General features: G+C 44.2%; 1 protein-coding gene across 1 annotated transcript in view; it reads right to left on the bottom strand.

Moving 5' to 3' along the window:
- The window catches only part of LOC119436367 (neuropeptide SIFamide receptor), a 95,908-nt gene that overhangs the window by 1,653 nt on the left and 67,041 nt on the right, over positions 1-27,214 (bottom strand). Inside the window, exon 2 of the mRNA XM_037703190.2 lies at positions 6,843-6,942. Within this exon, the coding sequence (XP_037559118.1) occupies positions 6,843-6,942 (100 nt within the window). The remainder of the gene's footprint in view (positions 1-6,842; positions 6,943-27,214) is intronic.

Genomic DNA, 27,214 nt, shown 5'->3' with positions numbered 1-27,214 from the left:
TGTTGATATGCGAAAACTATCACTGAAAATAGTGAGGAACATGGGCAGTTTCATGGAGCATGGGAACTTTTCATGGGAAGTTTCACATTTCATTTCCCGCCTTCTGCTGGACTTGCGTGCGGGATGCGGCGCGCACGAATGATCATCGCCTTGGTGGCTCAGAAAGCTAGATAGAGTGCAGTTTTGTAACTATAGAAGGCAGAATGAGATGATAAATTGATGACCTAAATATTTAAAAAACTGTCATAATATTTATCACAGGAAGTGTCAGAGGACATCTTCGAAATCGTAAGAAGTTCATTGCACGCTTGCCGAAGTCTGTGAGGAGCTCGCGTTTGATGTTAACACAATGCATGTGTGGGCAGCCATTCACTTATTCATCATTTCCATATTATTCGAGGAACTCATTCTTTGCTTGGTTCAGGTACATTTTATTTAGCCCTCTGCATGTTCGTAAAGTTTGAACCTCTGATTTATTTTTATTTTTTGACAAAATTGAGCGCCAAAATTGAAGCGCTCCATCTTTACTCACTCAATATGACAGGACACGTTGCGCTCAAAAGTTGAACGTCCTGAACCTGTGACTGGACCTGGACCTATCCTGGATCTGGACGTCTCCATATGTGTGCATCATTGCTTGTTGCGGTGCAATAAGTGCTAGCTCAGTGAAGCTTTTTTAAGGTGTGTAATTTGATATTATCTTTCTTACTGAGCACCTCTAACTTCGAGAAAGAGGGGAAACGTCAAAACGTTTACAGTAACGTGTAAGTCCTGCATGTTTCTTTAACTTGAAATAGCCATCGCCAACGAACACTACAAAAATCTGCTCTACTGTGCAGTGCGCAGATATCTGCGGACAATGACTTCATTGCAACATAAGCAACTGCAATTGCGCAAATTTATCGGGAGCTTGGTAAAGGCATGCCATATTTTTCTTGACAAGAAAAGCGAGCGCTAACTACAAGGTACACGCAGGTAAAAGAGCAAGAGCCAGCGTGAGAAGCGGGTTGCGACAGCACTGCCTCAGGCACGACATTGGATATGTCAGTGTCAACACGGCGCCGACCGCTTGTCTTGAAATTCTATCTAAGTGCAAGATAGCGGTAAAGTGCAGGTAAAGAAAACTAGAAATGTGAGCTGAAATATAACCATAGCAAGAGTTTCGAAGACTCATAGTCCCCGAACACCAGCGAGGGCGCGGTTTCCCTCAGGCTGAAAAGGGAACGCCGCAAAAATGCGGTGAACAAAAGCAAGGCCCTCTTATAGCGGAATTCTGCCTGCAACCAAAGTGTAGTTTTCTATTGTTCCACGAGCCACAGAAACTGGTAGCTAAGTGAAAATCGAGCCGCCAAGGTGAAGGAATAAACACGCCTCACCAGATGGCCCAGTAAGCTTTGTTTGCCCACCGGGCGCGATGTATAAACAGGGCCAGGCGCATCCAATTTTGGGAACGGACCGGTCGAAACAAACGAGCTGGCCAGCCCAGATTCTACCTCGATGGCCGCGCAGGAGGCTCTGCAGGACACAAACCTCAGCAACCCAGAAACCGCACTCGGAAACTCTAGCGCAGGGCAAATAGGCATTTGTAAACGCTCTGCGGAGAGTGGTCGCCTGTGTCTCAAAAGGTTCACTACGCCCTCCACTGTTAGCTTTAGTTTGTGCCATTTGCTGCTCGCGCTTCTTGCAGAGTACCAAGATTTGCTTGTGCGCCCCGTTTTTTCCCTTTGGGAGAGCATAAGCCCAAAGCATAAGTGGGGAGAGCATAAGCTCATGGTTTTGATAAATACAGCCGAAGAAGAACACTGGGGGATTTCATTTTCCTAGAGACATGATGTAAAGACGTTCTTCAGAAACCAGGACTCGTATTCACAAAAACATGATACGCTAAAATTGTTAGTGAAAAAAATTTTCTGCTAATTTTGAGTGTCGACGTATCATTGGCGAAGGCTTCCAGCCAACGGCAAAGAACACTTAAGAAAGAAAGGTTTCCTGAATTGGGCCCCAGGAAAATTGTTCAAAGTCAAAAAGGTAGTGAGGTTCACCCGTCACTCTTGCGTCATCAGAGATATGCTCACCGTTGGGAAATATAGCAACACTGCTGGTCATTCCAGTGCATTGCAGTGAACAGGACATCTGGTGTAAAACTGAGATTTGGGGTCAAATGAGATTTACGGGGGAAAACAACTCCAATTATGCGTCCCAAATAGTTATATGCCTGTATAGTGCTGCCCGTCGCGTTTTATTTGTTTATTCCTTGTTCTAATGTTGTTCAGTTTTCCGATTAATTTTCAAATGCAGGACATTCAGCTACCATAGCAGCAGTCAACTAAAAAATTGAAGGACGCTTAAGCTTCGCCATTAAGAGTAGAACGCGATAGCGTTATCGGGACCCGTTCGCATCGCATCGTTCGCATACGGCAAGTAAGGTTCATTCACTGCAACATTGAACGGGGGAAAGCCAGCTTACAAAGACCAAGCTTACACCGATCCCCTAAAGTCAGCTTCACTTTTAAACTGATATCAATTGCTAGAAAGACATTTTTCCAGGGCTATATAAGTGGTCTTATATTAAAATGTGATGGCCCTAGCACCTTTTTTTAATATTTTGTTAATTGTTTGCTATTGCCCCGACGCGCGCAGGTCTGGTAGAAATGCTGGAAAAGGGATTTGTCTTTGAGTTTCCCCGTAGCAGAATTATTTTCTCTCGTACATTCAAATTACAATCCGACGCCGATTGGTAAACAATCCGACGGCGAATGCGACGCCGAATCGTAAAGTCGTACTTTACCATTTTTCTGGCGGATTTCACTGTGAGAAATTGAATTTTTGTTCACCAAAACCTTGCACCACGTGGAGGACCTGCATGGTCGATGTGGTTGGATGATTTTCTCCGCCACCCGCGATCACACGCTCGTTGCCGACGCCGGATTTTCTGCGACACGGGGCCCTAAACGCTATCGCGTTAAAAACTGTACATTCCTTTAAATGTTTCTCTCCTCGCGATTCTTATTGCTTCAGCACAATCCCTTTTCTATTGTGTTTACTTGTTTTCAAAAGTACCGCTGGTTAAACGGACCCCTGAGCTCTCGACTCAGCTAGGTACTAATTTTTCCTTGTACATAGAAATGCGACTTCATGGCCTAACTTGTGACATCGGCGTTTGCGTTGTGCCCCCGGCCGTTGCCGCTGGGCCCAGCAAGTGAACCAACCTGCTAACTCGGTGAAGAGACTGGTACGTGAGCGGCATTGTGGCCGTTTGCAGGCGGCGCACGCGAGTGCTCCCGTGAAGAACGGCTATAAGTCAAGAGTTTACGCCTGCTGTGGCAGTTTTTCTCGAGATCCTGCAGCCGGTACCATGTTGCAAGAGTTTTCGCGCTGTCTATTCACCACATTGTAACAGATGCGGTGTTATTTGGGAAACTAGAATTAAAAAGAACCTCCTGGGGAGGTGCATTGACTGTACGTTTTTATTGCCATTTGTGAGTCTATGTAGCTCGAGTTAAAGCCACGCTGTCAGAAGTACACGCTAGACGTGTGGTCAGGCCAACAGCTCCATCTTCCAATGAGCTATCGGCGGCTCTCCCTATATTTATCCCAGCCATTTAAGCTTATGCATGCTTGAGCATAAGAAGGAGGCATGTGGTGCATGTGGTGTTGGAGTAGTAAAATCGTCTTCTTTGAGGGGATGGGCTAGAGGTCTGCGAGGGGATGGTGTAAAAATATCGCCACGCTCTTCTTCTGTTCACAGCAGGACGTTCAAGCCAGCCTTGCCGTTATAAGAAAGAAGCGCGTGATACGGGGTGCCGTTCAGCCACGGTGTCATTAAGGGTTAGTGTTTCGCATTCTTAAGGCCACAGACATGCTGTATTACATTCATCAGGGCCCGAATTCGCAAAACCTTTTTACGCTAAAATTGTTCGTAAGAAAAAATTTCAGCCACTCCTGATGCTAGGCATATTATTAGCGATGGTGGTTGGCCAATGGCACAGAGTACTTACCAAAAAAAAGCTTTGTGGATTCGGCCCCAGGTGTCTAATAATAACATACCATGGGGCGAGTTCACAAAGCTTTTTGCAGCATATTCACAAAGCTTTTCGTTCGTAACTTCTTCTTGCATTTGGCCAGCAGCCTTCGCACTATGTCCACTTGGATTGACTGGATTTTTGTTATTGCGAACATATTTAGCTCCGACGTTTTTTTTTTTTTGTGAATACGGGCCCAGACAATCACGCTCAATGCGTCGGTGATACATCATGAATTATCGCAAAGAAGCGGTGTGACGTCTCGCACTACGGATATGGGGAAGTTCCCTGAAGAATTGGCATCAGTACGTACAGGTATCAAACAGGGTAGAGCACCTGTTTGTTGAAAGACTGCCTTTGAAAAGGGCGGTAATGCAACTTACAGTAAAGCAGAAAGGCATGTACTACAGATGAGGGCCCGTATTCACAAAAAGCTACTACGCTGGATTGTTCGTAAGAGAAAATTCCAGCCAATGCTGATACTGGACATATTATTAGCAAAAGCCACCGGCCAATGGCAAAGAATACTTACGAATGAAAAGCTTTCTGAATACATGCTAAATGTTCTTCTTCTGTTTGCCGATTTCTGGGTAATTGCTTATTAAGGTATTTCAGGAGAGCTTATCCAAGGTCACGGGTATATTTATTATAATACAGTTAATTTCCGTCAATTTCACTCCTTTCTTATCCATCTCGCCGATTCGCTGGTCCATGCATTGGCAAATGTTCTGTACCGATCAAGCTATCGATGAAGCATCAGAAGAACCGAACTAGAACATCTTGCACTATAACGAAAATACCAATTTATTACGACAGTCTTAAGGTTTCTGGATCCGAACGCTACAGAGTTGACACCCCATAAAACAGTGTTTGTTCTTCAAGATTACTTTTAATACAGTGTTAACATGGTACCCTTTTTCATGTGCCATCGACTATTCAGTGGTTTAATCACTGCTTCTTCCTTTAAAAAATAGCCTTTCACTAACCACCGTACACACAGCTCGCCAGTCAGGATTATGTCCCTTCGTAATTGATAACCCCGTCGACCTTAGAAAATATCTCCAGACGCACTGTGGTGTTTGTAATCCGCGCGTAGAAGTATGACATACAGAGCAATGTATATTCCACATTTAGGCCAGGAAACCAAATATTAAGCCTTTGAAAAAGAGGGAGAAATATTCTTTAATTGATGCTGTAGATGCATGCCTGGCCATACGGCTACGTGTTTCTCCAGATGAGACGGGTGATATGTGAAATGACCCATTCATATATATAAAGAACACACGCACGCAACACGCACACATAGTAACATGTAACTAGAGCGTCTAGTCGACGACAGTGTCTCTGAGAACGGCTAACAGCATTTACGTTCAGTGCAAAGCAATACCTGTACTGCTCTAAGGTCTAACCACGTAGTGCAGCTCAAAAGAGCTGCCACGAAATTTTGTAGCAGATACTGTGGTAGCACTCAAGGCCCTAACGCGCGTGCCCCCATCCCCCCCCCCCCGCCCCCCTCCCCCGCCCCCCTCCCCCCCCCCCTCCCGCCTCCCAATTAGCAGCATACAACGTTATTCAAAGCATCGCACACATTGGACATTGAAGACGGCGCCAGTCGCAGTTTGAGCAATTAGTTCGTGTAGGCGACGTTTATTCGAATACTGTGTGACCACATAGATCATGCATTGTAAGCCGCTCGGCAAGTGGAAAAACCTTGGAACAGAATGCAAATAAATCCAATCCAATATACATATGCTATAGGAAAACTGCATACAAAACGAATATTTTAAAGGGTATAGACAACCGAATAAATGGTTATCAGTGCTTTCACAATATTGCTAATATTAATGCTTACAAACTAAAGCGTTCAATACGCATAGAAGAGAAAACAGATTGCCTCATACGCAAACAGTCGCTTCGACGCCTCTGCATTTTACTAATATATGAAACATTTTGTTGTTTCTATAATTTCTAGCGCTACCATAACCAATATTTCGCTTCTCTAGGCAGCGACTGCAAAAAGAAAAATGAAAAAAAAAGAAGGAACATACGCCCATCCTTAAGGCCGCCTAAAATTATCAAAGTTTGCTGAATTCAACCCAGGAAACGGATATAAACGTCAGGCTAGTGCAATGATAAAATTATATCTATAAAGCTATATGCATTAACGGCAGAGTTTACCTCTTGTTTTTTAGTCCTTATCGTGCTCTAGGATTCTATTTGACATTTTAGTGAACATGAGACGTTGATTGCATATCACATGCACCTACATATAAATGAGCAGAGACTACTCACGCTTGTCACAGCTCGTACGTTGATTCATCATTACGCGTCATACGCGTAAATTTGCAACATTATATTAAGTTGTGTATATTTTATAGAGTGTATGTAGAATGATTATTTCACTCTTAGCAATAGCGAAATTTTTTTCATTGCTTCTAGTTTTTCTATTTCTACTGTGCTCTCGTGTAGTGTTTTTGTATGTGTGTCTGTCTTCAGCTACGACTTTGCGATATCGGGCTCTTCAATATAGCCAAATTTCCAATACTGACTCAGTACATGAACCACAAAAACAAATCTAGAGTTTAGCATACCACAAAGCACCAACGTTCATTGGATATGGGCCACGCTAGAGCTATGCTTTAAATGGTTTTCTTGGCGCTCATAATGAGGAAAATCACAGGGAGTGCATTTTGCCCCCGCATTTTCAGAGGAGGAGCAGCTGTAGTTCTCCCTGCTATAGCTCTGATCGGACGTCATTGTCACACAGGTGATCTCAGCTTGCAAACTGAAAGAAAATATAAGTAAAAAAATGAACAATACCTGTCAATTGAAATGGCCATCAGAGTGTTGACGGATGCACAAACGGAAACCCCTTGCAGGTATGAGACGCTCTTGCAAACGAACAAACCAAGCAGCCAAGCTGGAAAGATGAAACAAGAGAAATGAGTGGCGAAGCTCTTTTGTCGCTGAAGAGAAATGCATAATGGATTGAACAAAATGAAAATAATAATAATAATAAGACAGCGAGTTGACTTGGCGAATGAGACTTTAATATCACTGACAATTATACGTGTCACGTGAACGTGGCCTGAAAAGTTGTGCAAGTTTCAGAAACAAGTCATGCGACAGTTAAGTGTTTTCTAAGTGTAATATTTTTTAAAAAGCTTAATTTGCACCACGACCTGTTTATTCATTAATTTTTATTTTACTCTGTGGACTTAAATCAAATCTGCAACTACATGACTGTTTCCTGGGGTGGGCCTGCTATATATTGTGAACAGGCCCTCAAAGCAAACTGAATTGAGAATCCAGCAGCATAGTTTGTACAGTTCGTAACGCGCCGAACAGGGCGGTGGAGGCGGTGTGCCCCCTCACCTTCCCCAAATTTTGGTGCACCACGATGCCACCTGCCCAGCCGTCCTTCATCTCCACCCGTCCACAGTCAACTGCGTGCGCCATCCCCTCTTCGTCCCTCCCTCGAAAAAAAAATGTCTGGATACACCACTGGTACCTGATCGCTGATTCAGTCCACAGGCGGGCATGACTGTGCTGAGCTGCAACGAAACACACCGCTAGCAGCTCGTCTGCGACGGGTCCTTGTGCGCAGCGTGATTTCATTCGGCAGTACTGAACCACATAATGTTCATCCGCGGAATGTCGTCCGTCGTGTGAACTTACTTTAGGCGACGCATCATTGCCGACAAAGAAGCGAACGGAATTTCTTTGCAGCTAACCAAGTTTCTTTTAAATTTATTTGCATATTTCTATTTCAAAATCAACGATTGGTGTTTTTTAACGCATTCCAAAATCTAAGTAAGAAGCTGAACTCTATAGTCGCGGATGTAGCCGAGGGGGGTATATTTTAAATCGCAACATTTTTAGCGATACAGTGCCTTCTGTGTATCTCGCTCATTTGTCTACAGCTTCAGTAGAAATTCGGCTTTGAAAGCCGAACGTAACACGAGAGCTACAAAACTAGTCTTACGTTGAAAAGTATTCCTAACAATGAATCGCTCTATTGTCAACAAACATTCAAGTTTCTGGGACCTGTGATTCTCGCGTACTACCTCTGCCGAGCAAACAGGCGCGCGTGAGAAGATCCGGATATGTCAGCTACGGAACACCGGATGGTAGTGGCCGCCGCACGAACAACGATTCAAACGCAAATTTCTCACATCGCGCATGCCAACCGGCCCCTGATGCTCACAAAGGAGCTCTTAGAAGACTGCAGCTTCGTCGAACTGAAGCGGAACGTAATACGAGAGCTACAAAACAAATTCTATGTTGAAAGGTATCCCTACCGATGAATCGCTCTATTATCAAGAAACAAGTTTCTGTGACCGAGAACTTTGTATTATTCCGCATTATACCGTCAAAGTGAGCCCCGCGCGGCATCTGGAGAAAACACCCTACGTATAGCAGAAACAAAGCACAGCACGACAAAACAGTTTAAAACGTGAACAAATTCTGGGCGCTGTTACGTAAAATGATTCCGAAACTGTTTTGATTCCAATTTCTGCAATCAGCCTCCACGATTGGTCAGAACATTTTCAGGCCACTCCCAACTTCGCCTGTCTGTCACGCGACGTCACAAAAACCGCGATAGCTCCCCATCTGATGTAACGTGTACACACTGATTATGCATGATTAAACCACGCAAAAGAAAAATAATCATTCCTGATTCGACGCCTTTTCACCATTAGCCCTCTGCTATTGGTCCAAATGTTTTCTGGCTACGCCCACTTCGCCTGTCTGTCACGCGATGTCACAAAACCGCGAAAAGCCACATGTCAAAATGACGTGTACGCAAAAAAATGCATTATTATGCCGAACAAAACTGAAAAATTTTCTGAATAGCCAGCCACAGAATGCCCCGTTACGAAAGGAATCGAAGAGGGCTACCCGCCGATCGCTCAGGCCCTCTCTACTCGCACCTGCCGGTGAGCATGTATTTATTTGCGCATGATAAACCTTTTTGTGCGGCAGTGAAACGTTATCGAGCCCTTTCGGCATGCATACGACATCGCTCTGCCAACTCCTCCTTGCTGAGGATCTGTTTTAGCGGCGTTCTTATACTTCCGTTGCATGCCGACGCGATTTTCGACCAGCCACCGCAAGCTAAGTAAGCCGAAGCGGACCAATCGGAGAAGCTGGCACCACCCTCTTCATACAGTTATCTATTTTCACTGTGCTGGCTCGGCCCCATCGAAACTCTCTCTCTTAGAGCGTGCTCCTCGCCTCTTGTCAGCCAAATAGATACGAAAAACCGCTGAGTGTAGACAATGTTGTTGGTTTTGAATGCGAACAAAGGTGACCTCCTATAAACGAGGAGAGTGTTTGATTGGGTTGTTCAGACAACACTGCGGGTCACCGTCCGATGCTTGCGTTAGGTGGTTACGTAAATTTGACGTCAGGAGTTTGGAATCAAAACAGTTTGGAATCATTTTACGTTATAGTGCCCCATTTTACGTTATAGCGCCCCTGGGGTTTGAAGTGCGAGAACCGGTGATCTGATTATGACGCACGCCATACTGGGGGACTCCGGATTTAGTCTGACCACCTGGGTTCTTTAACGTGCAACAATACTGTTCAAAGTGAACACCAGAAAATGTAGCTCAAGTTTCAAGGACGGGTGACAGCGTTAGTACCCACTGTGAAACGTGACATAAATCTAAAGCGCATACAAGCGTAATGCGACACTCCTTGGCATGTCTTGCAAACGCACGAAAACCCCTTAACTCTTCATGGTCCATACAGATTTCTGGTGTTTACACACCTACAACCACTCATATCTTGCGACATTGCATTTCACTATATCAGAAAGTATTACTGTGTCCGGTTTCAGAGGTAACTCAAAAAATACGCTGGAAACGGTTGCAGAACCATGTCAACTTATTACTGATGTCTCCCTGTTTTTCCGCTTGTTATGAGTGCCGCTTGAATAAGTGCTGAGCCATGTCAGACATACTTATACGGCTGCACGATCTCACCGATGCTTCTGCTTCGAGCTTCACTTCTCAACAATTGTCCTGGTAGCGCGATCCTATTGAGAAGACGATAAAATAAAGCGAGCGAACGCAGAGTGCCTTATTGAGAAAACCGTGGTATACTCCAGCAATCCTGAGAGATATGTGCCTCTCTAGATCCCGACTATATAATCTCATTCATTTCGATTAGAGAAAGTAGATCAGAGAATCTCGTTTATATTCCAGGAGTTCGAACGTTTATTCTCCGTGATGTCGGTTCTTATTGATATCTGCCATTTGCATTTAATGACGTTTCTTGCGTCCTGGATCTCCTATATTTTGAATTTCATGATGCCTAGATTTTAGCTCGATTATGCTACCGTCAGACCGCCAGTACATTTGATGTGAACAACAGCCCCTGTGTCTAAATGAGAATAATTCTTCTTGAAATACGATCAAATTCTACCGCTAAGGTCCGGACATATAAAATTAAGCAGAATGTTCATATAATGGTGGCCTCTGGGAAGAGCCTCATCGGTTCGTTGGTTCATCGTCACACGGTTGCAGCTTTCGAAGAGGTGACGAATAATTACACAAACACACGCCGTGGTGGCTTAGTGCCTTTGGCGTTGCACTCTAAGGCCGGAATCAAATGTCGGTCGCAGCAGTCGTATTTCGATGGGGGCGAAATAAGCAACGTATGTGTACTGTACATTAGGTGCACGTTAAAGAACCCCAGGAGGTCAAAATTAATCCGGAGTCCTCCACTAGGGCATGCCTCATAATGATATCGTCTTTTTGGCACGCAAAACTCCAGGATTTATTTGATTTTAAATGGCACACACGCACACATACTGGGCTCACAAATGCTCATTAAAAAGGTTACCTTGGCTTTATCACTGAAATTTCGCTTCCTCCAGCTCAGTGCGTGCATATCTGTGTCCGTCTTTTTAAAAATAATTTTAATGAGTGGAAAAGGAAATTAAGTCATCCAACAATGTCTGCTCTATTCGTAAGCATGGTCAAATAAAGGATGCCCTATACCTGCCTTCTCGCTCCAAGCAAACAAACAAGGCGAGGAAGCTGCATTGCGAGGGGGTGGAATGCATAAACACCCATGTACCGTGTTTTGGGTACTCGTTGAAAACCTCCAGTGGTCTGCTAAGCTCGTCGTTAACCATTAAGTAAGCTTTAAATTCTTAAACACAAGCCAAATTTGTTTAGTAATTATATGTCAATGAAACACGTGATATGGCACTTTCGCTGTTTCAATCCGCTTTGTATACTTGAGTGTAGGCAACGCAATGCTTTGGGAAAACATTTGTCTTCTTCCAAGCAAATTGTTGGTGGCGTACCCCATGAAAGTTTGTTGGAGTTCCTTCTTTTTACGTTAATGACATATGGCTGATACCGTAAATGACGTGTTTGTTATATTAGACGAAGACGGCACCTGTTCCTTAATTGTATCTGGCTTTGACGCAAATTAAGTCCACTTACATTTGATCCGTCAAAATAAAATTACAAGTGTACCATGCCATAGTTGTTTCCCATTTAAATGTCTGCACGCTTCTCTGGGGAACTACAATAATAGGTAATATAGAGACTGATGAAAAAAAAAACTATACTGTGTGGACACGTACTTTGTTTCCATGTTCTTTTCGTTTCTTTTCATCTTTTCTGCCTTTACCCGATTCCCCTGTACAGAGTAGCCAACCGGACAACATCCTGGTTAACCTCGCTACCTTTCATCACTTGTTCTCGCTTTCTCTAACCTCTACATCGGATGCAAAAGAGGGCGATTTGATAATTTGCTAATATACAATATATCAATATATCAAGCAGCAGTGATCAATGGCTGATCCCGTGACGGCGCACTGGCTACAGAATACTGTCTGACAACACCCTCTCATATGCCATTTTTAAATAAATAAGAAAAAGGTGGATGACCAGCGAATCTGTTTAGCACATGACCCAGAGGTGGCACAGAATTTTGAACAAAGGTACGAACACATTCATTGTCTTGATCGGTTGTTATCGGGACCATAGATATACACACATTCTCGTATCACCTATGTTATTATTATAATAATTCCATCATATTCGCGTATAATCCCGACCCCCAAGGAGCAACATGCCTCGGGAGTCCGCCACAGACAATGCCCCAACAGAACCAAAACATTGGTAGGCCATGATCAACTTCTTAACTTACCCGTGTAATTATGATCGCGTGCAACAAACACCGAGATGGCGAAAGAAGGCGCCAGAATAATAAATTCTTCGCCAAATGGCGATGGTCCATTTCTGCCGTTGTTTCCACTCATGAGGCCTCGCGAGAATGATTAGAATCGTGTCACCGCAAGCTTTAGCAGGTATTTGAGCACCCCACGGCGCAACAATGGTTCTTCAGCATGCCTTGAAGCTTTCGCCACCACACACATGCGATATATTTTCCTTATTGATGCGAAAGCGTCAAATGGTCCATTGAGCGAAAATTCGATCGTCTGTCGTCTGTAGCAGCGAAACTGCAGGTAAATTCCCATTGGCTGCGACGCCACGTCACGAATGCGCCTCGATGGAGTTCCCATTGGCTGCGACTCCACGTCACGAGCGCCCCTCGACGGAGCAGATTGGGAGAAAGGAAACACCTGCTTGGTGTCAGCGTGCCAGCTGTTGCGTGATGGGAGAGGGTATTGCCGCGACGCCACGTCACACTCGCGCTCGCCCTTGAAAGCCTGCGTTATCTACTCGTTCTTTGTCTCCGGACGCTCTCACCTGCGCTCTAACTGCGACTCGGTAAGGCCAAATCAAAACGCGCCAAGTGTCTGTCTCAACGCACTCGATTGCCCGGGAGGAGTTCATAACTCGAAGGACCGCTCAGAGGCGTTCAAATGGACATTAATGCTTTCGCATTCACAACTCATAAAAAGTGCTTAGGTGTCCTCGGATATTTCTTTTTCACTCCGAAAACGTAGATCAAACAGAGAAGCGCGAGCAACGACGCAGAAAACGACGGTGGACTAGCTCCTTTTCAGAGTGCACTTAGCAAGGCCGCCACCAGTGGCGCGTCCGTCGGCGCGCACTGAGCCTATAGGCACAGATATCGCCACTGCGTTACACTGATGGTTGTGTCCATAGGCTCGCTCAGCACGCTCATTGATTGTTCCTCCTTTCTTTTTTTTTCTCGTTTCGTTTGGATTTCCCCTTTCCACAGTACAGGGTAACAAACCGGAGATATCATTTGGTTAACCTCGCTGTCTTTCGTTTCATTTTATGTATTCGTCTCAATGCTAACATTCATGTGGTCTTTCGTGTCACAAGTAGGCAAATGTAAGTACCTTGCGATGGCATAAATACCGCCCCCAGCGGCCAGCGAACCGGTACGAATACAGTTCAGGTACGAGCACAGCTGGCGCACAATGCTTTCCTTTCTGTATGCTGTTTTTGAAAAAAAAAACATTCTAGTGGATTCTATTGCCTTTTTTTTTTTACTATAAGTGACTTTATTTGGATCGGTATTTTCTCACCGGAAACACAGGATCGTGGAGAAAAGGCTCTACTTGCTCTGACCTGCATATGATATAAGCGTCCTTCAAGCTCTAGGTGTTTGTGACAGTGCTGCCATTTAGAAGTAGCTGAAGTAATGAAAAATAGAGGGAAACTGGTGGAAAGCTCTATAGCTCTTCGATACGCCGGTGAGCCGTAATCCATTAAATTATGAGTTCTCAGCTATGATGTTCACAGTGAAATAGTGAGGAAACAGAAACCATCTCACGATGAAAGTCCACGTGACTGTGATTAGCATCGAAGCCATTGTATCGACACACCGTATTTCAACCGCTAAAACGAGAGAAGTATGAGGCGTGTATGCATCCGGCATGCTCTCTTACACTTCTCACTGGACATTCTACACCACCTAGCGCCACCGCAGCGAAGTCCCAGCGTGGCGTGTGTGCGAATTTATATTCAGACAATAATTTTTGACCATTTATGACGCGGTTTTATTCCACCCACCACCGCATATCTTTTTTTTTTGTCATTGAAGAGCGGCACATACGCAGTGACACTTACCAAAGTTGGCGTTAAAGAGATTTATTGAAGAACAACACATACACAGTTACGCGTACCCCGTGGCCCAAATTCACATCAAAGAGGTTCATTGAAGCGTGGACATACGCAGTGATCCAAGTTGGGGTGAACGGGGTTCGTGATAGAGGGGCACGTAAGCAGTAACACAAGTTGACGCGAAACGGTTTATCTGATGAGCGACACATACGCTATGTCACATATCCGTCACCTAAGTTGGCCCGATGATCAGTTGGGTGGCTGGTTTCCTCACTACAGCAGCCCAATTCTATAAACCTTAGACCACGGACTACCCAGAGATCTAAGTGGCGGGAAAACAGAGACACCAACAGACAGGCGGACACAAGGGCAGACAAACACAAAGGCCCCGAAAAGTGCGTCAAGTACCCTCAAAATGCTAGTCACAATATTTAATTGCTAGCGAAATGTCAACGACCCACGTCCTCCCGGCATTATCCTGCATACACATTCGCCACAAAGACCTCCTGAAAAATTGCAAACACTGATGACCATCAAAAGCTACTTTGTTTGGCTGAAGTGGTTTGTATACTCTTCCTGTTCTATATCCAAGTAGTGACACGCGGAAGCACTCGTACTACGAAATGCCAGACCAAGTTGGGAAAAGGAAACGGTCTGCACAAACCCTAATCCGCGTAAATACAATAGCTGTTATAGGCTGAAATTCCGCGTTTTGCTGGGTAAATAGTAGGGATTCCGGCGCCGATACTATTGCCTGCATTTTTCTTTTTTTTTTTTTATTGCAAGTAAGATGGCCAGGGTGATAAACGGCTAACTCCGCCCGCTGCGTTAGGACAGCTGTTGTTTATGGCATTATGGTGGCGGAAGAATAATGGCGCTGTGTATCTCGAACATTCTAAACCACCATTTATTTTTGTAAAGCCGCCTGTTCTCAAATCTTTAGTATTGTGGGTGATATAGATGAAAGCGTGTATCAAAGAGCCCAAGGGAGAACTCATCGAATATTTTTTTAAGTATTCTTGTTCGTCAAAAACGAAAAGATGTTGCTCAGATGTGCGCGTAGATATCTGTAAAGCTGAGCGTTTGCTTGAGCTTCCGGCGTTTGTATGCAGTGTCCACAGAATGCGATGCTCACTACAAATAAAAAGATTACCAAGCAGGTCAGCTTTTTTAGACTCAGCTTACTGTAGTTCGAAAGAGACGCAAGTTTACATGGAAAACAGAGCGCGATTTCGACAATTCAGGACCTGTATTCACAATATAGTTCTTACACTAGAGGTTGTTTGTAGGAGCAAATTTCAGCCAATCCTAATGTTGAACATATTATTAGCGAAGGCCACCAGCCAATAATAGAGAGCACTTACGAACGAAAAGCATTGTGAATCCAGCTTTATTGTGAATGTGCTACGACTGAATTGACAATGATACTATAAAACTAAGGCCCTACCACACTTGATTCTGCAGGTGTGTGCTTCACGATATCTCTTATTGACCTTTTCTGAAGCTTTGGCATTGCATATGAAGTAACGCACGATGCGTATCAGTAGGCGGAGTGATCGACGTGAGAGTGAATGGTGTGCAACATACGACGCCTCCAGAAAGCAGGTTTGCAAGTATTGCGTGTTCTAATTTAAGCTTTACGATTTCGAAATTTTGTAAAATTTTTACTAAACCTTATTCACTTTCTCACCACGTTAACAAAAATTACTCTTAGTTCATATTTGATCACTACATTTCGAGCCTTCTCCATCGCTTAAGGCGCAGAATTGTAAAGCTGTAATGTGAAATGAGCATTGAAGTTTACGCTGCATTATTTGTTGCAGAAACTGACAGAGCCAAAGAAAATTGTTGCCTTAGAAGTATACCGAAGTTGTTTCCTGTTAGTCGATGTTCCTTCTTAAAACAAAGCATAAACACCCCAACCACCTAGCATCCTTCTTTGCTACTCTTCAGCATACCAGCATTGAATCTGTGTAGGTTAGATGCACAAAAAGCTCAAAAAATCAATAATCTTTAATGTATTCTCACAGTCATGGGACATACTGAACCACATGGTGCGATATCACTAAATTACAGTCACACATTTCTACTTTAGCTCTTGAGTCATCACCAAATCCAATAAGGCCCGCCAACTTTACCTGTCATTCTGAACGCTCTACTACCCTTAAAAGGCGGCAATTTGAAGTTCCAATAGGCAAATTCACATAGATTATTTTTTTTAATTTCAAGCTGTAAACCTCATCAGGCTCATACATTAGTGGATAAGTTACCAGTTCGACGTCGAGCGTGAAGCTCTCCGGACAGCGTTGAACCGGCTGGACTCTCGACCATTTTCAGAAATGAAGATCCTTGGACCAAGGCCGTAAGCGTCGATGGCACAGAAATCCACGAAAGCCTTGTTGCACTACCTCAAGTCGACAGGTCTTAACGACCGTCTGTAGACTTCGCGCGAAGTTTCAAATGTGCGCGAAACTGTGCTCTCTCTATTTCCTTTCTCTCTCTTTTCAATCCTATACCCCTTTGCCCCAGTGCAGGGTAGCAAACCGGACGTGCGTCTTGTTAACCTCCCTGCCTTTCCTCTCTTCTATTTCTCTCTCTCTCTCTACACAAGTAGTAACGTAGATACAGGTAGCAACTCAACATATATATATAAAAAATGATATATAAACACATGCATAAAAACACACACGCAGATATATATATATATATATATATATATATATATATGCGTGCGTGTGTAGTCACATCGTAAAAAGCCAACAATGACACCAAGGACAGCATAGGGGAAATTATCTGCCCTTAATTGAATTAAGGCAATGATCAATAAATGCAAATGAAAGTGGATGAAAAAACAACTGGCCGCAGGTGGTATACGAACCCACGTCTTCGCATTACATGTGCGAAGTTCGTACCAATTGAACTGCCCCGTCGCCGTTTCCCCATCCGCTTTCTGGGGTATTTATGTTTATCTACTAGAACTAACCCTGGGAATGTTAGCCAGCGCCACCATTCACTATCTTGGTGGCGGATGTGAAACATATATATGTTTGTATATAGGAGAGACAAGACTATGAAAACAATTCTTCAAGTTTAGCCTTGAATGCATCCGTGGATAAGACGCCCATGCACTCACGTGGTAGCTTGTTCCACAGTTCTACAGTAGACGGGAACAAGGATATTTGAAAGTATCGCAGCTCGATAAAAACGGTCGTATCCATTTTGCATGGTTGGTTCTGGTCGAGCGTTGGTAAGGTGGTATGAGGCAGTCATTTTTTTTTAAACTACGTTGTCGTGATAAAGGCTATAGAAGAATTTCATAGATGCGATACGTCGCCGGCTTTCCAGGGTCTGTATGGCAGTGCAATTGCGCACTGCAGTCATACGGTCACTCCAGGAGTACTTTGAATAAACGAAGCGAAGGGCCTTGTCTTCGATTGCCTCTAAACTTTGGTCAGATAAGCTTGATGTGGATTCCTGACTATATGACTCTATTCGAGGATTGGACGCACGAGTGATTTGTAACTTGATAATTTAACATGCAGTGGTGCCGGTGCTAGTGTTCTACGATGAATGCCCAGCTGTCTAAACACCTTTTGGCACGTGTCTTTCATGTGTGTGTCCCTTTTTAACATCTGTGTTATTGTTACTCCCAAGCCCTTATATGATTCCATTCGTGCAACACCTGATCCCATGATGTTATAGGGGAAGTCTAATGGGTTTTTAAATGCGAAGCATTTCTTGGCGAACATTTGACACTTTGACAGTATCTATCTATCTATCTATATATATATATATATATATATATATATCTGTCTGTCTATCTATCTAGCCGCCTACGTATTGGTGCTCTCAGTGTTGTTTGGTTAACTTGGTAGGTACAAAAATTGGCGTACCATGACTAGAGTGTATGACGAAAATAAATGATCGGTCATGACATGAATATCCGCACATGTGTGTCATGTAGGTCATGAAACAGCCGCCTACATCTTGGTGCTCTCATGGTCATTTCGTTAACTTGGTGTGTGCCAAAATTGGCATAGTGTGCCAAGAGTGTATAAAGAAAATAAATGATAGGTCATGGCATTAATATCATGACATGTCTGTCATGTAGGCCATGAAACAGCCGCCTTCGTCTTGGTGCTCTCATGGTCGTTTCGTTAACTTGGTATATAACTGGAATGGGTTCGGACATGGGTCCTTAGTGAAGGAAACACTAAAGTTGATGGTAGAAGTCAAAGTCATGAGCATGACTCAGCAAAGATGACAATGAATCAGCGAAAAATGATTAACACTCAGAAACCACTGAAACGAGTTCGGACATATTGATAGGTCATGAATGTCATGACATGCGTGTGATGTAGGTCATGAAACAGCCGCCTACGTCTTGGTGGTCTTATGGTCGTTCCGTTAACTCCGTCGGCTCCCCGCACTCTGACCCCATAGGGCGTTGGATCACCCAACAATTTTTTTTTCAACAGTGGAGCTCTTTAAGCCGGCCGTAATGTATGCCGCCTGCCACTGCGTTGCCTAGAAACCACCTCGCGGAGCGTCGCGCGCTATGCTCAGGAGAGAGAAGCAATAACCTCGCGGAGCGTCGTGCGCTATGCTCGGGAGAGAGAAAGAGAAAATGGGAGCAAGAGAGGGAGAGAAACAAATTGTAGCAGTACCAACGAGGCAACGCACAGAGGTGCTGCGGATGCCATCCGCGCTTCTCCGTTTCTCCACACTAGCGCCGAACGCTCGCGGTGTCCGTGACTGCAGCAGGCGCCTCTGGCGGCGGCTCGGCCGAGCTCCCACCAGCTGCGGGCTGCTGCGCATGCGTCGTGACGTCATGCCGACGTGTTGTCTGTTGCGCGCCGGCCGTATACTGTGCATAGCTTTCGCCCCACTTCTCCTACGTGTGCTCGGACTGCAAGTGCTTCGCGAGGCGTTCCCCGATGTCACGGACCCCGACGAAATGCTTATACCCTTCGTATAACTTAGCATCACTTGGCATTACTTCGTATAGCCAGGACCACCCAGGAACCAATCAGCTCCGCTGTGTCTTTAAGCATTGCGCCACTAGTGCAAGTTACCCCCGATTTTTTTTTTTTTTTTTGCCTGTTATCCACATCCAAGCAGTCAAGTTTACATCCATACCCCAGTATTAGCAACTTGTAGTAACATTAAGCAACGATGAAATAAATTTTATTTCATTTGCCTTTACTGGCACTGTCGTGTATATGACGCAGTTATCTGAGAAAAATCTTAGTGTTACCTCTGGATCAACATGAAGGATCGTGTCATTTGCGTATATTAATAATAAAATGGAAGCTAGCGCAGAAACCTATGGAATGCCCGAAAATACTTCCAAAGATTCAGATTCCACCGTGCCTATATTTCAACTTTCAGATTGCAGTTAGAAATGTATGTGCTTATCCATGATGTTACTTTTTCTTCTAGTCCGATGGCTCTAAGCTTGTTAATTAACTTCCTATGCACCACCTTGTCGAACGCCTTTTGAAAAGTCAATGAATATTGCGTCAGCTTGAAGTCTACATTTTATTACAGTCGCAAAGTCGTGCATTATTTGTAGAAGTTGCGTAACAGTGGAAACACCTTTGGCGAAACCGTGTTGCTTGGAGTACAGTAAGTTGTTTTATTCGAGGTAGCTCATAATAGCTTTGTTAATAATATGTTCGATGTGCTTAAAACAACAGCTGGTTAGTGAAACAGACCTGTAGGTTTTTAGGGATAATTTGCTGCCGCCTTTATGGATGGCAATGATTTTTTCACGTAGCCAGTCTTTTGGTAGGGTAGAGGTTTGCAGATATGTTATGAGAATTTTATGGGTCAAAGGTATAGTGCCTTAGGAACGTATTAGATATGTTGTTGGGTCCTGGAGATTTTTACAGCGAACCTTGGGCGCTATAACGTAAAATAATTCCAAACCGTTTTGATTCCAAACTCCTGACGTCAAATTTACGTAACCACCGACGCAAGCATCGGGCGGTGACCCGCAGCGTTGTCTGAACAACCCAATCAAACACTCTCCTCGTTTATAGGATGTCACCTTTGTTCGCTTTCAAAACCAATAACATTGTCTACACTCAGCGGTTTTTCTTATCTAATTGGCTGACAAGAGGCGAGGAGCACGCTCTAGTGGAGAGGGTTTCGATGGGGCCGAGCCAGCGCAGTGAAGATAGATAACCGCATGAAGAGGGTGGTGCCGGCTTCTCCGATTGGTCCGCTTCGCCTTACTTAGCTAGCGGTGGCTTATCGAAAATAGCGGCGGCGTGAAACGGAAGGATAATAATGCCGCTAAAACGGATCCTCAACAAGGAAGAGTTGACAGAGAGCTGTCGTATGCATGCCGAAAGGGCTCGATAACGTTTTACTGCCACGCAAAAAGGTTTATCATGCGCAAATAAATACATGTTCACCGGCAGGTGCGAGTAGCGAGGGCCTGAGCGATCGGCGGGCAGCCATCTTTGATTCCTTTCGGAACGGGGCAGTCTGTGGCTATCAGAAAATTTTTCAGTTTTGTTCGGCATATTAATGCCTTTTTTTCGCGTACACGTCACTTTGACGTGGTGAGTTTTTGCGGTTTTGTGACGTCGCGTGATAGACAGGTGAAGTGGGCGTAGCCAGAAAACATTGGACCAATAGCAGAGAGCTACTGGTGAAAAGACATCGAATCAGGAATGATTTTTTTTCTTTTGTGCGGTTTAATCATGCATAATCAGCGTGTACAGGTTATATCAGATGGGGAGCTATTATTGCGGTTTTCGTGACGTCGCGTGACAGACAGGCAAAGTTGGGAGCGGCCCGGAAATGTTTTGACCAATCGTGGAGGCTGATTGCAGAAATTGGCATCAAAACAGTTTGGAATCATTTTACGTTATAGCGCCCCTTGGCTCTTAAGCTGTGCACCAACTAGCCCAACATAATACTCTGTTAGACTTCGTTGAACCTCTGACAAAAGTTATCTACAGTTTTGTACCTTTCCAGAGTGAAGCACTCTAGTAATTTTCACAAATAATTTATGACCCTGACGTCATCAGCTTTGTTCTAAATTTTAGCGGCCATGCGTGTTCCGTTCGTCGAGCGTCTGTTATTGATGCTCCCGACATTCGATATTAATGCTAGTAGTTTGTGATCTGATATTCCATCGTCTTCTTCCTGGGGTTTTACATGCCAAAACCAGTTCTGATTATGAGGCACGCCCTAGTGGAGCGCTCCGGAATAATTTTGACCACCTGGGGTTGTTTAACGTGCACTACAACGCAAGCACAGAGGCGTTTTTGCATCTCGCCTCCATCGAAATGTGGCCGCCGCGGACGAGATTAGATCCCGCGATCTCGTGCTCAGCAGCGCAACGCCTTAACTGACTGAGCCACGGCAGCTGGTTGATATGCCATCTTCTACCATTAGTTCCGATGGTAAATTATGCGAGACACATCCAAGGTTAAGTATTGAACTTTTGTCCCTGAACTCGTGTAGGCTCTTTAACAAGTTGATTTGATGAGAAGTTAGCAGCTTGAGACCTTCTTGTTAGTAATTGCAAATGTGTTCCAGTCATTTGAAGGAAAATTAAAATCACCAGTAAGAACCAATTGGCTTCTATCGTTGACCCTGTCGGAAAGGAAGTCATGAATTAGTGTGATGTAGTCATCAGGAACATGTTGTTTCCTGTAAATGCCTCCTACTAGTATTAAGGTGTCTTGTCTTGCTCTGTTATAGTGCACCAAACACTTTTGTGCTTTAGAAGGCCTTCCTCTGGATGAAAAGACAAACTTTGATTGTGGTTACAACACCGCCTCCGCGACTATCGCAATCAGATCGTAAAATTGAGTTACATGGTTGAATGATTTCTCAGTCATGAATACCACAGTGTAACCAGGTCTAAGTAATAACGATAATGTCAGGAGAGTATAGGAGCAATAGTTGTTCAAGCTGGTCAGATTTATTTGTTATACATCCCGCATTAAAGCATATCGAGGACAATGAAGGTGTACTTTTACATTGTCATGCGCGTCTAGCATTAGGTTTCCCGGTACCTGCATGACACGTTTCCTGGAGCAATACTCTTGAATTTTTTGTCCCATCTCAGCCCTTAATTTGTGATCTACCTGGAGTTTGTTGTAAACAAGAGTGGTTTTATCATCATCTTTCCTTTCGATTTTGCATGACTGCCAAAGCTAGCTTACTGCGTATGGTACGAACAGATACAATGTGTTACCTAAATTTTCGCATTATTTCTACCCCCTGGTGACAGTCTTCGCTGGATTTCTGTTAGCAATAAACTCCGAATTCGAGTTAAACCGGCACACTCGTTCTTATTGTAGTATATCACCAGTTTCTGTATCCACCACTCAGCTAAATGCAGTGCGTACTTGCAACCTTTCAATGCGATGTCTGTCATGCGCTTCGCACATCCTTTCTATGTTTACAGCTAAGCGTGGACAGCTGGGCTAGTTGGTTGTGATTAGCATTATGAAACATCGTTCCAGCGCATAAATAAACACGGACGAGAAGAGAAAGACAACAAGACCGTCGGAATTCAACTAAATTTTATTCACGGAAAACGGGGCTTTTTGTCCACAGGGGTGGCGATGCTAGTGCAGCCGACCACTCAAAAATATTTCCTTGATTCAGGCAACAATCATCAAAGGAGGCGAAAACCAAATGAAGGCAAAAGTTACACATAATTCATGCACAATCTTGCACATCTCCCGCCATACCTAGTTGGCGCGACACACACCTTTGCCCTGAAATAATCAAGTTCTTTTTTCCCGAGCGCAACAAAAGGAGCACTGACGCAGTAATCTTTTTCATTAGATATACAAAGATCTTCTAAAATTTCCCGGTTTTTCTGAGTGCTGAATTTGCACAACACACCTGTTATTTCGAAAAACGCCTTGCATACTGGCTTAACTACGAATGTGGTCTAGTTAAATGACCAGCGTAACTTAGTGAAGCAGCATCCTTGCGATGTTCTAGCAAGCGTTCATTAGGACAGCGTCCAGATTCACCAATATAGCATTTACCACAGGCGAGGGGAATGCTATACACCACACAAACCTCACATTCAGCGAGGGCTTTGGTCTGCTTTATTTTTCAGGCTGGCTTCTTTTTGGAATCGTTCACTAGGCGACACATCCACCCCAGCTTTTCTGGGGCTGAAAGCACAACACGTATCCCGCACCTGTCGCCAACCTTATTGAAGCGGTGTGAAACCTGGAACCAGTAGGGCACCAAGACACGTCGCTGTGGCGGGCGTGCGTTTTCCTCCAGCCTGCTCCACCCACCAAATTTTACCTCACGAATCTGGCTTTCTACCACCGAGAACACGATTTCTCTATAGAACGCAGCCTATGTCCAGACGCCTCAGTTGGGCGTCGACACTACCACGAACTTGATGTTTGCAGGACTTGGCTAGAGCAGAGCGGATGAAGTTTTTTTGCTATAGCTCTTTTTACGAGCTTGGAATGGGCCGATTGATAATTAGGAAGTGGTTTTTTTTTCGCATCGTCCAGTGTCGATATTGCCTGATGACGTAACTGATGACGCCATTACATCAAACATGATGTCACGCGATGACTTCATCGTCAAGCGATGATTTCACCTGATGACGCCATGTGATGCCTCTTCGAGAAGCAGCACTGTGTTCTTCCCGCTTCGTTGCACTGTCTCCGGGATCGGCCCACATGTTTGTGTGAGCATCGCGCAAGCGGACACAAAAAATCTCGACTAACTAGAGGCTAACAGCTTCGCTGTAATAAAGCAAGCGGTGGTCGCGGGGACCGGGGTTGTGAGAAAGGCTGAAAGAACTGGACCTTCGACTTATATTTGAGTGTCCATTTCCGGTGCTCTACAGTGTAGTGTAGATCGTGTGTGATTATACGGCCCCCTTCCTCCCTTCCCCCTTGCTCCTCACTTTTTTTGTCTAATTTGTTCGTTTATATTTTATTCCCTGTGCACTTAGTATACAGTGCTTCTTTTCTGAACGACACAGGAGACGACCAACGACTCCGACTCAAGTATGCTGCTGTGTTAACGACCAGAACTTATTGCATACTTATTCTTGTCATCACCCTTCTCCATCCCTCTTTTCTTTCAATAAATTCCCCCCTCTTCGCCAGGGCAGAGAAACAGATTACAGCGCTTAACCTCAGGCCGAGTTCTCTGCCTTTCTAGAAATAAGAAAATATCTCTCTCCCAGTGCTTCTTTGTATCTCAATTTCGGCCTAGGTTTTTGAGAGTGCCACAAGTATATAAAGGCATTGCAACTATGCCGGGGCACTACTATAATACGTAATTGTTGTCTGAGTGGTATATATGGGTAGTTGGACTAGCGAGTCCTATGGAGGCCTACGTTCCGTTTCTTCAACATTATGAAACCGTAATATACTTTCATTTATTATTATTATTATTATTATTATTATTATTATTATTATTATTATTATTATTATTATTATTATTATTATTCAATTGTTGTGGCTGCTGTCATGGTTGTTGTTGTTGTTGTTGTTGTTGTTGTTTTTGTCACCCACCATAGTTGCTATTGTGGCTATCCGTCTGGAGCGAAATTAATTAATATACATCACAATGACCTCCGAAGAAGCAAACGTAGTTGAGAACAAAGCTGGACCGATATCTGACCTATCACGGAGGGCTAATGGCCGATTTGGAATAAAGACGTATTGGAATAGTTTTACATTATACCGGCCTTGGTACCAGGTGAGCGCGAAGTCTTGCAGCCTCTACGCAGCCGTATTACCCATACATATTCATCATTTGATATCTCATAGCAATACGAAATAATTAGGGAGAGTGAAATTACGGCCGTACATGAAATGCAGTCAACTGTTAAGCCTTCTTTTTTAAGAAAAAATGTAAAACGCATAACACCACTGTACTGCTAGCTAGACGTTCAACCGTTACTTCTGAAAACTTTCCTCACACATACTGTGCGTCTGAAGCTACTCGTAAGCATGAGCTGTTCGTAATATAACGAGCGTCCACTGATCGTGCCGCCGATCGAGCGGACAGCAAATAAATGACAAGTATATATATTGCAGTCGAGGATGGCAGAAAACTAGATGGGGTGATGAAGTTAAGAAATTGGCAGGTGCAAGTTGGAATCAGGTAGCGCAAGACAGGGTTAATTTGGAGATCGCAGGGAGAGGCCTTCGTCCTGCAGTGGACATAAATATAGACTGATGATGATGATGATAATTATGATGATGATGATGATGATGATGATGATGATGATGATATATAGCGGACAAAACGTTTCATCACTCTAGCACGTAGTTTACAACCGACAGAACAAAGCACGGTTTGCGCCTTGGAAATTCAGGATATAGAGTTATGGAGTGCTAATTGTTATCTAGTCGATAAAGAGTTTAAATTGATGAAAACGTGAGTATTTCATTAGAAGCAATCACAAAAATAATTTGTAACACTAATTTGTAGGCATAGCGTGACCGATGATAATCGAACAATCGCATCGCTAATGTTATCTAATTGTATATTGCATTCCTCAGTTTCACGCGTACGTAATTTTAACGCAATCACCTGACAGTAATGACGGTATCATTGCAACTTCTTCCAATTCATTGCAAAGAAATCAGTGACAAGCATTGTTAATGGGTCAAATACTTATGACATCTTTAAGCTTGCAAATTAAACCCCCTTTCCAATATAATCTCCTGCCAAAACACTACCCCAGAAACTGCGACTTCTGATATATTTCTGGTTCTCTTCTTCCTATCTTCAATTCGCCAGTGACGACGAACGAAACAGAGTATTAGATATTGCTTATGAATACTACGCCACGATGTCTATCGCAAAAGGTCCTTCTGCGGTGCTAATATCACAGCAGCCTGCGCAACCACCGATACGTCGTCTTGAGTGATGGGGCTGTGTGCATTAGGCTTTGCTCTCCGGGGGTTGTTTACAAACGCGGTTGGTGCATCGGCACACGACAGAACACTACGGTGTCTGCGCGTCAGACAAAAGCACACTCGAAGCGACAGTTCCCGAAACCCGAAACGTGGGTCCAGCGGTGCAGTCGAACTGCCTGAATGGTTGTCATGGCAACTTCGCAATGGTCCCGGTGCTTCTAGCCAGCTAATCAAGAGAGTGCGATGACGTGGTCATGTTTTCCACGAACTAAGAACTGACCTGGTATGGCAGCGCATCCATTGCTTTTTGGGAGGATTCGCTCGAGAGCCGGCGGCGGACGGTAACATGGTGCTCTCTGTACAATACGCGTTGCGCTGTATGTTTCTCTGTATCTGCGTTGAGTTATATTGATTCTCATGGTACGGGTATTATGAAGTGTCCTTTGATGGTGTGCTAGCTCCACCCACTTACAGGAACATTACAGAGAGGGAGCGCCTGCGCTCTTTAACGAACTGCGTTCTATTGTTGGCATTAAGACATCCTTTCTATGCGGCGCCGATCACGCTGGACGTCTTGTGATTGCAGAGTTTCGTGTCGCACTACTCAGATTCTTAGGGTTGTGACTATCTTTGTGCACACAGTTACGACAGGGTTAGGTACAATTCCTAAAACCTGTGAAGCAGAATTGGTAATTGAAAACGACAGCTGCAAGGAGTTTGCCGGGCAGCTGAGTTTGCTTAAGCAACACTTTTAAATCGCGTCTCTTCTTGGTAGTATAGGTCGTTCTCGAAACCCATTTAATGCGCAGCGCCCTCTTAACGAAAAAGAAGCAGCTCGAACTCGGTTCAAACTTTAGGGTTTTGTTCCGGGAGCCAGCAGGGGCAAATAAAAATTTCTTGCTATTGCTAGCCTACTACCGACAGGTTAGAAGTATAATACCAGAGTGAGAACATGTAATACCTTGAACTCATGTAAGATTTTTGATGGTGGAGTCTACTCTGAGTCAGTTGAGAAAAGTGAGTCGCAGTTTACTTTTTGACTTAGTGGCCTCCGCGTCTACGTTTCGTGGATGCGTTGTACTACAGCCCATTCTTGTCTTGTAACGGCTAGACAAGTCATGGCTAAAAAAAAAAAAAAACGCTGGCTGTAGTGGTCCAGAGAGAGAGAGAGAGAAACTTTATTTTCATGTTGGGTGGTGTGCTGAAAAGGCCCTCAGTCCAGAGCCTCGCTTGCGGCATTCTTCAGTGCAGCACCGATAAACGCCGCAAGGTA

Source organism: Dermacentor silvarum, chromosome 1 (assembly GCF_013339745.2).
Source record: "Dermacentor silvarum isolate Dsil-2018 chromosome 1, BIME_Dsil_1.4, whole genome shotgun sequence".
Taxonomy (NCBI): Eukaryota; Metazoa; Arthropoda; class Arachnida; order Ixodida; family Ixodidae; genus Dermacentor; species Dermacentor silvarum.
Note: the sequence above shows the minus strand (reverse complement) of the source record. Positions and strands in the feature narration are given on the sequence as shown.